Raw genomic sequence first — 15,684 nt, 5'->3', positions numbered from 1 at the left:
TCACTTCAGCCCAAAGTTCAAGACCAGCCTGGGCGCAGTGGCTCACGCCAGCACTTTGGGAGGCCAAGGCGGGTGGACTGCTTGAGGTCAAGAGTTTGGGAGCAGCCTGGCCAACATGGTGAAACTCCGTCTCTTCTAAAAATATAAAACTAGCCGGATATGGTGGTCCATGCCTGTAATCCCAGCTACGTGGGAGGCTGAGGCAGGGAGAATCACTTGAACCGGGAAGCGGAGGGTGCAGTGAGCCAAGATCACGCCACTGCACTCCAGCCTGGGCAACAACAGCGAGACTCCATCTCAAATTAAAAAGAAAGAAAGAAAAAGAAAAAAAGACCAGCCTGGGCAATGGAGACCCCATCTCTACAAAAAAAAAAAAAAAAAAGTATGGGACTCCTCAGTGATGATACCTATCGATTCCAAACCCCGTTCTCTATCATTTGGATTGCCCTGGGAAGGACGAGAGACTACCATCCAAACAGAGATCAGTTCTTGAACTGGGGTTGATGTTTATTTTCCTGCCACTGAGAGGTAGACCAGAGTTTGCAAAGACAGTAGAAATATTTCTGTTCTCTGTGTGTATATTGAATAGCTGTGCACCTAGCAGGGTGCCTGAGTAGGAAGTTAATTTCATTTTAAGGGCTAGAGCTTGTTACAAGTAGTGGAGCCAAGCCTTTGCACATCCATTTTCTTCAGAACCCAAGGAAAACTAGCCCATTTTGACAGCTCTACTTTTGCGCCTGTTAGTGCTGCTCTGATCCCTCTCTGACAGCAAGAGCTGGCTAATTTTGGATAATCTGTGCCCTGACACAAAGGTGTCTAATCATGGGGACTGTAGAAACTACTACATTAACAAGTTATCCAGCCTCATGGCCAGTGTCACAGTTTTTGAACAGATGGCCTCCTTCCTTCCTGTTTACTGACATGCAAGGCTCTGAGAAAAAGAATTCAATCCAATTTACAGCAAACACCACATTTCAAGAAAAGGGAAAGAACAGGTGGTGTGTATACCAAAGCCCCACTTGCTCAGGCAAAAACAGGCTTCAGAAAATTGGTTTATCAATGGAATTCTATCACAAAGTGACCATCGTATAGCGAGTTTATTTGTGCTCTAAAATAATATCAACATGCACCTTTCCACTGAGTGACTTCATGGGTCATGGCCAACATAGAACTTGGATAGGAAATCCTTTGGCCTTGGCGCTTCTGTTTCATGGAAGAACCGCATAACATGTGTCCGCTGCTTCCATACTTTAATTGTTTCTTCCAGTTCCATCTTTCCCTGAACAGTGAGGAGAGAGGTCGTCAGTCACAGTGGTCAAGTTGAAGGCATATGACACTGAAGGCCAGGATTCTATTCTCTGCTCAGCATGGACTTGTTGAATGACCTTGGGCAAGTTACTACTCTGTCTGGGCAAAGTTTCTATGTCTGGACAATGAGATGGTTGGGGTAAATGATTTCTGAGACCTTTCAAAGATTCTTTAACTCTGTGGTTAACTGGTACCAAGAGGAGAAACATATAGGTTAACAGGCTCTTATCCCATGACCACCTAACCTGACTGGCTTATGTTTCTGCTTATCATTTCTTCTGTTACTGAATGGTCTATGCCGAAGCTCCCATTGATGCTAATGTGACTGGCCAGGGGGACAGAATCAGCCCCAGGATTTGACCCCATTTATACAGGACTCATAACCAGCCTAACTGCCTCTTCCAGCTGTAAACTGGCATTCAGGTGAAGTGGTAACTTCTAGGGATGAGGTTCAAGAAGAATTCAAACTTTCCTCCCTACATCTTTTTTTTTTTTTTGGTTATAAAATGCAAGTCCCAGTGGATGTTGCCTTGATGAATCTTATCTATTTATCCAGATGATAACCTCCAAGTTCAAGTATTTCTCTGAAATACAGCAATAATCACTGCTGAACCAGTAGCTGCTTTCTAAACTTGGAGACAAAATGTTCATTTGGAAAGACTGAGAAGTAGTGAACAAGTTGGTGATCTTTTAAATTGGTCAGGGAGAGTCAGTTACCTTAATGACCAGAAGATCAATCACCCTGGGGTCTGTGACGTGGGCATTCTTCATAAACATTTCTCGGACTTTATCCCGTCCCATTTTCACAGTGATGTCCAGCTGGAATTGGTGTACTAGAGAGAAAAACATGACTCAGGGTAGAAATTGTATGGTTAAAACATGTTTTTAAAACCTAGAGTCAAAGGATACTCACTGAACACATACAGGTCGCCCATTCATTCCTTCACCAAAAATTAGCCTGACCCTAGGCTAGGTGCCTGAGGATGAGATGTGTGATTCATGGCATTTGCTCTCAAGGAACTTATTATTTTGTTTGGGGAAAAAGACCACTGAATTTGAAGAGGCAGTAAAGCATTGTTCAAGAGTTTGAACAACCTGGGTTCAAATCCCAACTTTTGTTAGGTATATGATCCTGTGTAAGTTAACTTTCTTGTGCCTGAGTGTATTTTTTTTAAATTATTTTTTTAGCCGGGTGCGGTGGCTCACGCCTGTAATCCCCAGCACTTTGGGAGGCTGAGGAGGGTGGATCACCTGAGGTCAGGAGTTTAAGACCAGCCTGGCCAACATGGCGAAACCCCATTTCTACTAAAATCACAAACATTAGCCAGGCGTGGTGGCGGGCGCCCGTAATCCCAGCTACTCGGGAGGCTGAGGCAGGAGAATCACTTAAACCCGGGAGGCGGAGGTGGCAGTGAGCTGAGATGGTGCCACTGCACTCCAGCCTGGTGAAAGAGTGAGACTGTGTCTCAAAAAAAAAAAAATTATTTTTTTGGAGACAGGGTCTTGCTCTGTGTGATCATAGCTACTTGCACCCTTGAACTCCTGGGCCCCCGTGATCCTCCTGCCTCTCAGCCCGGCAAGTTGCTGGGATTACATGCGTGAGCCATTGTCCTGGCTGAGTGTATTTATTTATCAATAAAATGAAGACAATAACAGCACATATAACTCCAGGGCTCTTGTGGAGATTTCATGAGACAATGCAAAATGCTCACAATAGTGCCTCACATGGAATAAGCTCTCAATAGACATTAGCATTATTTTTATATGGAACAATCGGCAAAAGAAAACAGGATTGAAATTAATGTAAAAGGATGTGGCCTAGGCTGTTAAGTACTACACAAACTTTGAGTTGAGGGAGACTGCTAGGGGTTTATGCAGGTTAGGGAGGCTTCAATCCAACAAGCAATTAATACCATCTTAGGTTACTTAGAGGAAGCAAAGTTTAAGATGTAGCTCCACTTGTCTAGGTGTTAAATTCTGACTGGAGGGACAGCCAGCTATGAATATAAACATAAAATCATAATATTCAACAATCCCTGATTAAGCTCCTAAAATAGTGACAAAGATTCAGTAACCTGGAACTTCAGATGAGACGTACGGATATCCTTTGAAAATTAGGTTTTAGTTACATGCATTACCACCCCCTGGGACGCTCAGCCATCAGTGGATTTGTTGATGACAAGGTCATGAACAGGGTCTTACGTGGTAGGTGGGATACACATAGGGTGACAGAGGCACACTAGGCTGTGGGGACAGCAAAATCAAGGCTCCCAGGCTAGAATGAGCACTGTAGTGAAGGAAACCAGTGTATTCCTTTGGAATACCTTGTCTTGTGGCCATTCCTGTGACATGTTCACCCTGGCCTACAGAACTATCATAACCAGCTCTGAAAACGATGAAGGCCATTTTCTGATTGAATTAGCAATACAGTTTGAACCTGAATTTTTTTTTTTTTTTTTTTTTTTTTTTGAGACGGAGTCTTGCTATGTCGCCCAGGGTGGAGTGCAGTGGCCGGATCTCAGCTCACTGCAAGCTCCGCCTCCCGGGTTTACGCCATTCTCCTGCCTCAGCCTCCCGAGTAGCCGGGACTACAGGCGCCCGTCACCGCGCCCGGCTAGTTTTTTGTAGTTTTTAGTAGAGACGGGGTTTCACCGTGTTAGCCAGGATGGTCTCGAACTCCTGACCTCGTGATCCGCCCGTCTCGGCCTCCCAAAGTGCTGGGATTACAGGCTTGAGCCACCGCGCCTGGCCTTTTTTTTTTTTTTTTTTTTTGTAGAAACAGGGTCTCACTATGTTTCCCAGGCTGGTCTGGAACTCCTGGCTTCTAGCAATCCTTGACCTCCCAAAAGGTGTTGGGATTATGGGCATGAGCCACTGCACCTCACCTGAATCTTTTTACTCCTAACTTAGTGACAGTGATAGAAAAATAAAGCCTCTGCTGAGGGACATATCAGGCCATGCTGCAAAGAAAACAAAGTTTCTAATCCAACCAAGGAAAAAGCAACAGCAGAAATCTACTAGGAGAACTGGCATCCCAGCTTGATAGGTCAATGTTAACACCACAGAGGACAGAGGATCATTCACTAGAAGTAAGTGTCCAGGGTGTGCTGGAGCAGGCTCTCATGGAGAGCCAACTTTACATATCTCTTCCAAATCCGTCCACACTGACTTCACTTAAAAATCAATCATAGTGGGAGTATTTATACCATGGAAAATGGCAAACACTATAAACTTGAGTTCTACCTCCCACAGAGCTGTTCACCAAGGTATATTAGGAATTCCAGTAAAGAGCAGACAAAGGGACAATAAGAAGACAGATGCAAAAATAAATGCAAACTAATATGGAACCTGGATAATAATAATAATAATTTTATTATTATTTTTTTAAGACAGGGTCTTGCTCTGTCACCCAGGCTGGAGTACAATGGCATGATCATGGCTCACTGCAGCCTTGACCTCCCGGCTCAAGCAATTCTCCCACCTCAGCCTCCCAAGTAGCTGAGACTACACGCACGCACCATCACGCCCATACTTTTTTAGTTTTTTGTGGAGACAGGCGTCTCACTACATTGCCTAAGCTGGTCTTGAACTCCTGGGCTTAAGCGATCCTTCTGCCTCTGCCTCCCAAAGTGCTGGGATTACAAGTGTAAGCTACCACACCTGACCAAACCTGTCCTTGGTACACGTGTGTCTAGAATCCAGGGTTTGTTTTTTTTTTTTTTACAATCCAGTGCTCTTTTAAGGAAGAGACTATGAGGAATCTTCCCCTACTATCAGTGCTTATCTTTCCTGCATTTTTTATTTTAGATTCCTGACCAACTTTGGGAACAAAAAAACAATATTTCTCTGGGCATACTTACGGGAGCTTGTGCCCATCAGCTCCCATTCCTCATGATCTCCTGAACTACTACACAGCAGGGCACTGGGTGATGAATCTTCTCATCAGCAAAATATTCACATGCATAAATGCAACATTTTACTTACAGTTTCAGGAGGTTACAGATCCTTGAGTGCCCATCCTCAGATTAAGAACCCTTGTCTCTAGAAAGACAAATTCCATATAGGTCTGTCCCAGGCTCCCTCCTCCCATCCCAACACTCTGAATGCACCCCCCAACCAGCGAGAAAGGCTGCAGAAAAGCAAATGGAAATAGCCTAGCCGTAGACTGAATCGTTCCTTGGTCTAAATCTGTGGCAAACCAGCAATGATTTTGCCCCCCAGAACATTTGGTAGTGTCTGGAAGCATTTTTGGTTGTCACACCCATGGGGTGGGTGCTACTGGCATCTTGTGGGTAGAGGCCAGGGATGCTGCTAAACATCCTATGATGCAGGGGACAGCCCTGCACAGCAATCGTCCAGCCCACATGCCACTGTTGAGAAACCCTGATGTAAATCAGTTCCAATTGTTCTTTCTCAACTCACAAATTCCTGGCTTATTCTTTGAATCCTGAATACTTCTATTTCAGTTTGAAAAAATCTGAGAGGCTCAAAAGGAAGTACCCCTTTTGGGTGAAGGTGACTTTTCCACAGTCTCTGTGTGCTTTTCTGAAGTTATTGTTAAGGCTTTCTTGAGTCCAGAAGGCTCTGACAGATTCGGAAGGACAATCCGATACTGCTCTCAGTTATTTGCTCCAATTCATTTTGGTTGCATTCATACAAGGCACAAGGCCTGTATTCTTAGATGGGAAGGCAGCATAGTATAATGGAAAATAATGTGGGATTAGGGGTCAAATAAGCTGGGTAAGGTCTCCAGATCATTATAAATCATGATCTTGCCTGGGGTACAGCCTCCTTAGCCTGTCATCTCATCTAAAAAAAAAATAGGAAAGAAAATAAACTCTAACCTAATTCTTTTACAGGAATATAGTGAAAAATCAAGTGACACCTTGTAAAGCATGATCCAAATGCTGGCTGTTAAAACTGTCACACTTTTTCCCCCATACCTCTATAATACCTTGGGTTTAATTATCTGGTTAAATGCCTATAATAGACTAGACCATAAGACTAGACCATCAGACCCTTGAAGGCAGGGTTGTGTTTTATTCATTTTTGTATCTCTCTAGGCATCTAGTACTGACTCTGAAGTACAACAGATACTTAATGAAATGGAAATTAAATGAATGAACTGTTTCTATAGAAAGTCTCCTGTTACCTTACGGCCAGCAAACAGCATGTCATATTTTTTCCAAGGAAGGATTCAAAGGCAGTTCTATCCCTGTGCTCCCATGCAAAACTGGGCCCTGGGAGATTCAGGGAAAACTGCAGTAGAAGCTAAGAGCCGGGTATTAGGGGTTTACAGGTAGGCTCTTCTACTTCCTAACGATGTCATCTGAGACAAATTTATGTGCCTCAGTTTTCTCATCTACAAGGCAAGGAAACTATTAGAGCCCACCCTAAAATAAGGCATAGTGCTGAGTCATATGTAAGCATTTTAATAAACGTTAGTTATCAGCCAGTCACAGTGGCTCATGCCTGTAATCCCAGCACTTTGGCAGGCTGAGGCCAGCGGATCACCTGAGGTCAGAAGTTCGAGACAGCCTGGCCAACATGGTGAAACCCCATCTCTACTAAAAATACAAAAGTTACCCAGGTGTGGTGGCGCGCACCTATAATCCCAGCTACTTGGGACGCTGAGGCATGGGGAATCACTTGAACCCGGGAGGCAGAGGTTGCAGTGAGCCGAGATCGCGCCATTGCACTGCAGCCTGGGAGACAGAGCGAGACTGTCTCAAAAAAAAAAAAAAAAAAAAAAAAAAAAAAAGTGAGTTATCAATACTATTTTTTTCATTAAATACTTAAAATTTTACTTTTGTTTATTAATGCTCAGGCTGTCTAAGTTATTGACACTATTTTCCCCTTCCTTGATTTGATTCCTCAGCTGGAGTCCTGATGATGGATACCATAAAACCCATGTGGCACAGGTCTGTGTAACTGGCCAGCTGTAGATCACTGATCTTCCCCATAGGGATGCACACTCCTTGACCCCTTCTTTTCTCTCCTCTTCCCTTGCTCTTTAGGCTCCTGTAACCCTCTGCCTTCTTTTCCTCCTCTCAAGACCCTTCTGACTTTAGGACTTTCTTCCCAAAACAGAATTTGAGGGAAGGTCTTGGGAGGGGATGGTTTAGAAAGAGCTGGATTCTCAGAGTCAGGATACCTGGGTTCTGTCTTCTACTTGGCCACTGATTTACCCTTCACAAGCCACCCTTTTTCAATGTGGTCCTCCTTCCCCCAGCTCCTTCCTCCTGCAACCAGAGAGGGTTCTGGGTACTCCTAGAAGTATTCTGCCAGGTAAACATTATGTTTTCAAACTTCTGAATTTGAATGCACCACCCCAAAACACACACACATACACATACACACTGCTACTGTCACTCCCCACACACATCTTTTATCTGCCTGCCCCTGAAGGCATCTGAATTTGCAGCCCCTGAACCAGCGGATCACTCAAGTTTCTCCTTCTCTAGTAACGCGTGGGTTTAAGTTCTAGTCAGTAGCAATTTTTCCAAAAGTCAGCTTGAGGACAGGGACTCTGTGGAGCAGAGACGGTTCTCATATGTCAAAGAACCGGGTTCTGCTTGGAAGCTGCTGCTAAGGTAAGCCCTATAAATAACAAAAATAACAACAAAAACAATGGCAGCAGCTAATATTTAATGAGTTAAATATGCACCAAGCCCTGTTCTAAGCACTCTAGATATTTTAACTTAATACAGTAACTTTCTGAAGAAGGAATTATCATTCCCATTTTATTTATTTATTTAATTTTTTTTTTTTTTTGAGACGGAGTCTCGCTGTGTCTCCCAGGCTGGAGTGCAGTGGCGTGATCTCCGCTCACTGCAAACTCCGCCTCCCGGGTTCACGCCATTCTCCCGCCTCAGCCTCCCAAGTAGCTGGGACTACAGGCGCCCGCCACCACGCCCAGCTAGTTTTTTGTATTTTTAGTAGAGACGGGGTTTCACCATGTTAGCCAGGATAGTCTCGTGATCCACCCGCCTCGGCCTCCCAAAGTGCTGGGATTACAGGCTTCAGCCACCGCGCCCGGCCACATTGCCATTTTAAAGATGAAAAAACAGGAACAGATGAAATACCTCACCCAAAGTCACATAGCTAGTTGAGGGCAGCGCCTGGATAAAAGTCCATGCTCCTAACCACCACATTCTACCGCCTCTTCACACACACACAAGCAGGGACAAGACAGCCCTGAGGAGTGGCACCATGCTCCAGCTCACTCAAAAACACCTCTTTCTCAAGCTTCGGGAGGCCAAGACGGGCGGATCACGAGGTCAGGAGATCGAGACCATCCTGGCTAACACGGTGAAACCCAGTCTCTACTAAAAATACAAAAACATATGCCGGGCGTGGTGGGGGGCCCCTGTAATCCCAGCTACTCGGGAGACTGAGGCAGGAGAATGGCGAGAACCCAGGAGGCGGGGCTTGCAGTGAGCGGAGATCGCACCACTGCGCTCCAGCCTGAGACTTCGTCTCAAAACAAAAACAAAAACAAAAAACCAAACACCTCTTTCCCCGACTAGCATTACGCGCCATGTGAAAACACCGAGTCAGGTCGGGCGCAGTGGCTCACGCCTGTAATCCCAGTACTTTGGGAGGCCAAGGCCAGCGGATCACTTGAGGTCAGGAGTTGGAGACCAGCCTGGCCAACATGGTGAAATCCCGTCTCTACTAAAGATACAAAAATTAGCCAGGCGTGCTAGCGAACGCCTGTAGTCCCAGCTACTCGGGAGGCTGAGGTAGGAGAATCGCTTGAACGCAGGAGGCAGAGGTTGCAGTGAGCCGAGATCGTGCCACTTCACTCCAGGCTGGGCTACACAGCGAGACTCTGTCACAAACAAAACAAAAAATCCAACGGGCATCTAAATTACACTCTGCAACTCTAGACTTTGGGTTCCAGGTACACCAGTGGCTCGGCCTGGGCCCTGGGCACATCACTTCGCCTCTCGGTGCCTCCGCTGCCTCACCCACAAAGTGAGTGTGTCACTGACAGTCCTCGTCCTCCTGCCAATTGCGGGGGACAAACCAAAGCTCCGAGGGCACCGTACGAATGCTGGGGACGGCCGGTCTGACCACGGCGCCGCCGCCGGATCCGGCCCGTGGTAGGCTCCGGTGACGCTCTTCCCCTGAAGCACCCGCAATCGCCTCTGCCCAAATTGGTGACCTCAGCTCGGCCCATGAGAAACCCCGGCTGGGCCGGCTACGACCTTGAGCGGCGGCCTCCGGGTCCCCACGTAAGCCGCTACCTCTCACCAGTGTTCGGCACCTCCCGATACCAGGCGCGGTAGAGCTCGCGCACCCTCCGCTTGGCCTCGTTCGTGTCCCGACTTAAAATGGGCTTCACAAAGGTGCTGGCGGTAGACGCAGTTTGGCGGACGCCGCTCGCCGCCATCTTGCCAAAGTATCCACTCCACAACCCCACCTCTTTGCAAGCCGCGCGTGCGACCCGCGGGCGAATGTCTTTTCTCATTGGCTGAGGGGGAATGCCCCGCCTGTACGCTGGGTGGGCGGGAGGATGACTGTAAGGCTCTCCGATTGGCTGCGAAGCCTCTCTCTGGCTGAGCGAAGGGTGGGGGTTGCGCATGCTCATCTACAGAAGCGCCGCTTGGCCTTTGGACTAACCTATCTGTCGCGCTAACGGGCCGGCGTCGCCGCCAGGGGACGCTTGGGCAGCAGGGTGGTCGCTGGGTCGTGAGCTGGCGCCGAGGACGCCGAGCGACTGCGGGGCTTCTGTCAGCGTCCTGCTATCCGGCTGCCCGCCGCGCTCCCTGGTAGTGTCCGTGGACGCGCAGGCCTTGAAGAACCTCCTCGCGGCGGGCCCCCGAGGTAACTGCTGAGGCAGATAATGGCGCCTGGACTGCGGTGGCGCTTGCCCTGCCGCCTGGCGGCTTTCTGCAGGGCCAGGGTATACTTGTTTTTCTGTAAACCGACTCTTCCTTAGCACAAGAGAGGTGTCAAAGCGCCGGCGCGTCTCCAGAGCCCCGGGAGGAAGGCTGTAACGGCAGCCCCATCGTAGACAGGGACATTCGCATCCCGAGCCCTGGATCTCTGAAAAGCAGACCAGAATTTGGAAGCTGGAAGGAACCTTAGATCGTCCATTCTGGGTGTCTCTCTTCGCTGGCGTTTTCCCACGAGAGGAACCTACAAGTGTCAAGGAAAAAAGGACGGCTAACCACAGGGCAGGCCACGGGCAAGATATCTCAGTGTTCTCCGCTCTCAGGTCAGGTAGGTACCGTCGGCATCCCCATTTTACAGATGAGGAAACTCAGGTGGGCCGGAGTCTAGGTCACGTGACAGATCGCCCCCCACCTGCCTGACTCCTGCCTAAGAGTCTCGGTCTTTTTCTGAAGGTGCAGTTGACAGGAGCCTGTGAGTACTGGGGAAGGGCCAGGGGCCAGGACTGAGCTTACCCCTGCATCTAGTCCAAACTTTCCCATTTCGAAGGTTTAAAAGACCAGATATACTTTTTTCTTCCTTATTATCTTCTAAAATGTATATGTATATTCAAGTGAGCTATAAAAAAGGAAGCACGTAACATACATAAAGTATAAAGCATAATAATAAAATGGAAGCTTTTGAACTTCAGTACTGACTTAAGAAGTTGTAACACACTTAAGGTTTATATGAAGTGTCCTTAGATGTCCTTAGTAGCCACTGTTCTCTAGTTTTCTAGGTACATTAACTTGGCTAGGCCCCACAACACACCAGTGAGATAATGTTGATATATCCTTTTTTTTTTTTTTTTTTTTTTGAGACAGAGTGAGACTCACCTAGACTGGACTGCAATGGTGCAGTTAGAATCACACAGGTAGATATCATGGTATAGGTGCTGTGAGAGTCAGAAAACCGACTGTGGCACCAGCCGCCTGGGCTTCAACCCCAATGCTGTAAAGTAACTTAGTCTCTTTGTGCCTCAGTTTTCTCATCTATAAAATGAGTATATCAGCCGGGGGTGGTGGCTCACACCTGTAATCCCAGCACTTTGGGAGGCCAAGGCGGGTGTATCACCTGAGGTCAGGAGTTCGAGACCAGCCTGGCCAACATGGTGAAACCCTGTCTCTACTAAAAATACAAAAATTAGCTGGCGTGGTGGTGGGCACCTGTAATCTCAGCTAGTCGGGAGGCTGAGGCAGGAGAATTGCTTGAGCCTGGGAGGCGGAGGTTGTGGTGAGCCAAGATTGCGCCACGGGATTCTAGTCTGGGTGACAGAGTGAGACCCTTTCTCAAAAAAAAAAAAAAAAAAAAAAAAGACCTCTAAACAACTCACAAACCGAGAGAAAATTTTTTTTTTTTTTTTTTTTTTGAGACGGAGTCTCGCTCTGTCACCCAGGCTGGAGTGCAGTGGCCGGATCTCAGCTCACTGCAAGCTCCGCCTCCCAGGTTCATGCCATTCTCCGGCCTCAGCCTCCCCACTAGCTGGGACTACAGGCGCCCGCCACCTCGCCCGGCTAGTTTTTTGTATTTCTTAATAGAGACGGGGTTTCACCGTGTTAGCCAGGATGGTCTCGATCTCCTGACCTCGTGATCCGCCCGTCTCGGCCTCCCAAAGTGCTGGGATTACAGGCTTGAGCCACCGCGCCCGGCCTGAGAAAAATTTTGCAAATCACATGTTCCATAAGGGACTTGTATCTAGCATACATAAAATTCTTACAACTCAATAATGAAAAGACAAATAGCCAAATTTAGAAATGGGCAAGGGTGGCAACACAAGTGCTGGTGAGGATGTGAAGCAACAGGAACTCTCCTTACTGGTAGGAATGCAAAATGATACAGCAACTTTGGAAGACAGTTTGGCTTTCTTACAAAACTAAACATACTCCTATCAGAAGATCCAGCCATTGCACTTCTTAGTGTTTACCCAAATGAGCTGAAAACTTATGTCCACACAGAAACCTGCACATGGATGTTTAGAGCAGCTTTATTTGTAATTGCCAAAACTTGAAAGCAACCTAGATGTCCTTTAGCAGGTGAATGGATAAATAAACTGTGGTATATCCAGACAATGAACTGTATTGAGCACTAGAAAGAAATGAGCTATTAAGCCGTGAAAAGGCATGGAGAAACCTTAAATGCGTATTACTAAGTGAAAGAAGCCAATCTGAAAAAGCTACATACTGTATGATTCCAACTATATTACATCCTGGAAAATGTAAAACTATGGAAAGAGTAAAAAGATGGCAGGGGCTGGGAGTGGGGAGAAATGCACAGAGGTGGTGCACAGAGAATGTTTAGGGTAGTGAAATTACTCTGGACGATATAAGGGTGGATACATGTTATTACAAATTTGTCAAACCCTACAGGATGTACAACACCAAGAGTGAAACCGAATGTAAACTATGGGATATGGGTGATACTGGTGTGTCAGTATAGCGCCATTGCTTGTAACAAATGTTTCTTCTGGTGCCTGATGTTGATGGTGGGGGGGGGTAGGGGAACCCTGTATTTTCTGTTCAGTTTTGCTGTGAACTCAAAACTGCTCTTAAAGATGAAATTTTTATTTTAATGGGCAAATTATTTGAATAACCATTTCTCCAAAGGGGATATACAGATGACCAATACGTATATGAAAAGACATTTAACATCATGAACCATTAGGGAAATACAAATCAAAGCCCTCATGAGATAGCATTTCTCACTCAGTAGAATGGCTAGAATAAAAAAGACAGACACAGCCAGGCACGGTGGCTCACGCCTGTAATCCCAGCACTTTGAGAGGCCAAGGCTGGTAGATAACTTGAGTTCAGGAGTTCGAGACCAGCCTGGCCAACATGTTGAAACCCCTTCTCTACTAAAAATAGGAAAATTAGCTGGGCATGGTTGTGCGTGCCTATAATCCCAGCTACTAGGGAAGCTGAGGCAGGAGAATTGCTTGACTCGGGAGGTGGAGGTTGCAGTGAGCCAAGGTCACACCATTGCACTCCAGCCTGGGTGACACAGCAAGACTCCATCTCAAAAAAAAAAAAAGAGGACAAAAGTTAGTGTTTGCAAGAATGTAGAGAAATTAGAACTTTCATACTTTTTTGGTGGGAATGTAAAATGGTGTAGCCATTTGAGAAAACAGTCTGGCAGTTTCTTAAACAGTTAAATATAGCCAGGAAGAAGCATTGCTTGAGCTTAGGAGTTTGAGACCAGACTAGGCAAAATAGACTCTATTTAAAAAAAAAAAAAAAAAAAGAGTTAAACGTAGACTTACTATATGATCCAACAATTCCAGTCCTAGGTACTTACCCTGAAGAAATTTTTGTCCACACAAAAACTTGTATGCAAATGTTCATAGCAGCATTATTCACCATAGCCAAAAACTAAAAACACCCAAATGGCTATCAGTTGATAAGTGGATAAATAGAATGTGGTCTGTCAGCCAGGCATGGTGGCTCATTCCTATAATCTCAGGATTGCTTGAGGCCAGGAGTTTGAGAACAGCTTGGGCAACGTAGTGAGACTGCATCTCTACAAAAATTAGTTTAAAATAGCTGAGCATGGTGGTACGTGTCTGTAGTCCCAGCTACTCAGGAGGCTGAGGTAGGAGGATTTCTTGAACCCAGGAGTTCGAGCTTACCATAAGCTATGATCCTACCACTGTGCTCCAGCCTGGGTGACAAAAAAACAAACCTAAACAAAACCCAAAATAATGGTAATATGGTTTGGATGTTTGTCCCCTCCAAATCTCATGTTGAAATGTCATCCCCAGTGTTGGAGTTGAAGCCTGGTGGGAGGTGAATGGATCATGGAGGCAGATCTCTCATGAACAGCTTCGCACCATCCCCTTGGTGATGAGTGAGTTCATCTGCAATCTGGTTGTTTAAAGGTGTATGGCATCTCCCGCTTTGCTCTCTTGCTCCTGCTGTCACCATGTGACCTCCCTGCTTTCCCTTTTCCTTCTGCTGTGATTAGAAGCTTCCTGAGGCCCTCACCAGGAGCAGATGCTGGAGCCATGCTTGCACAGCCTGCAGAACTCTAAGTCAATTAAACCTCTTTTTTTTCCTCTCTCTCTTTTTTTTCTTTTTTGAGGTGGAGTCTTGCTCTGTTGCCCAGGCTGGAGGGTGATGGCACGATCTCAGCTCACTGTGACCTCTGCCTCCTGAGTTCAAGTGATTCTCCTGCTTCAGCCTTCCGAGTAGGTGGGATTATAGGCGCACGCCACCACGCCTGGCTAATTTTTGTATTTTTAGTAGAGGCAAGGTTTCACCATGTTGCAGGCTGGTCTCAAACTCCTGACCTCAAGTGATCCACCCACATCAGCCTCCCAATGTGTGGGATTACAGTCATGAGCCACCACGCCCAGCCTAAACCTCTTTTCTCTACGAATCACCCAGCCTCAGGTATTTCTTTATAGCAATGCAAGAAGGGCCTAATACATGTGGTATATCCATGTAATGGATACTGTTCAGCAATGTTGAACCCTGAAAATACACTAAGCGAAAAAAGCTAAACACAAATAGCACATATCATATTATTCTCCTTATATAAAGGATTCAGAAGAGACAAATCTATAGAGACAGAAGATGAGTGGTTATCAGATGCTGAGAGTGAAAATGGGGACTGAATGTGAAAGGCACAAGGTTTCCTTTTTTCTTGGGCAGGGGGCAGTGGACAGAGGAGTCTCACTGTGTCACCCAGGCTGGAGTGCAGTGGTGCGATCTCGGCTCACTGCAGCCTCCGTCTCCTGGGTTCAAGCGGTTCTCTTGCCTCAGCCTCCCAAGTAGCTGGGATTACAGGCGTGCACCATCACACCTGGCTAATTTTTGTATTTTTAGTAGAGACAGGTTTTTGCCATGTTGGCCAGACTATTTTCGAACTCCTAACCTGTGATCCGCCCATCTCGGCCTACCGAAGTGCTGGGATTACAAGGGTGAGCCACCCTGCCCGGCCTTAAGGTTTCTTTTAAGACTGATGGCAATACTCTAAAATTAGTTTGTGATGACAGTGTACAACTTTTAAAATATACTAAAATTCATTTAGTTTTACACTTAAAATGGGTGAAGGAGATATTTTATAGTATGTAAATTACATCACAGTAAAGCCACTGAGGGGCGGAAATGGCCCTTGATCATTTTTTAAATGTGTAGAGTTCAGTGTAATTTAGTGAATGGTGCCTTTTTGCTATCATACCTTAAAAAGGGGAAAAAACCTTATTTATTCTTATTAACAAGAGTAATTTTAGAAAATTGGGAAAGAACAGAACAGTTCTGAAAATAAATACCCTCCATAGTGATAGAGGCAATGTAGTATATAGTAAAAAGAATTTGAACTTTAGAGTCAGACCCTGACATCAGCTACAAGCTGTATGTCAAGTTACCTTTCCTCCATGAACTTTGGTTTCTGCATGTATAAAATGGGGATAAGGATGACTACCACACAGTAGGATTA

General features: G+C 46.1%; 1 protein-coding gene across 50 annotated transcripts in view; it reads right to left on the bottom strand.

Annotated features, from left to right (window-relative positions):
• Positions 1 to 482: 482 nt before the first annotated feature.
• NDUFA6 (NADH:ubiquinone oxidoreductase subunit A6) overlaps positions 483 to 15,684 on the bottom strand; it is a 321,526-nt gene continuing 306,324 nt past the window's right edge. For 48 of the 50 annotated variants that reach the window (XM_050806044.1, XM_050806077.1, XM_050806032.1 and 45 more), the window contains exons 2-4: positions 9,568 to 9,734; positions 2,026 to 2,141; positions 483 to 1,279 (exon numbers count right to left, since the gene is read on the bottom strand). In XM_050806044.1, the coding sequence (XP_050662001.1) occupies positions 1,148 to 1,279; positions 2,026 to 2,141; positions 9,568 to 9,706 (387 nt within the window). In that variant the 5' untranslated portion in view covers positions 9,707 to 9,734 and the 3' untranslated portion in view covers positions 483 to 1,147. Of the gene's footprint in view, positions 1,280 to 2,025; positions 2,142 to 9,567; positions 10,533 to 15,684 lie in introns of those variants that run through there. The other 2 variants (XM_050806080.1, XM_050806028.1) reach the window with 2 other exon arrangements.

Source organism: Macaca thibetana, chromosome 10 (genome assembly GCF_024542745.1).
Source record: "Macaca thibetana thibetana isolate TM-01 chromosome 10, ASM2454274v1, whole genome shotgun sequence".
NCBI lineage: Eukaryota > Metazoa > Chordata > Mammalia > Primates > Cercopithecidae > Macaca > Macaca thibetana.
The sequence above is the reverse complement of the archived record's forward strand: the minus strand, read 5'-3'. Positions and strand labels throughout refer to the sequence as shown.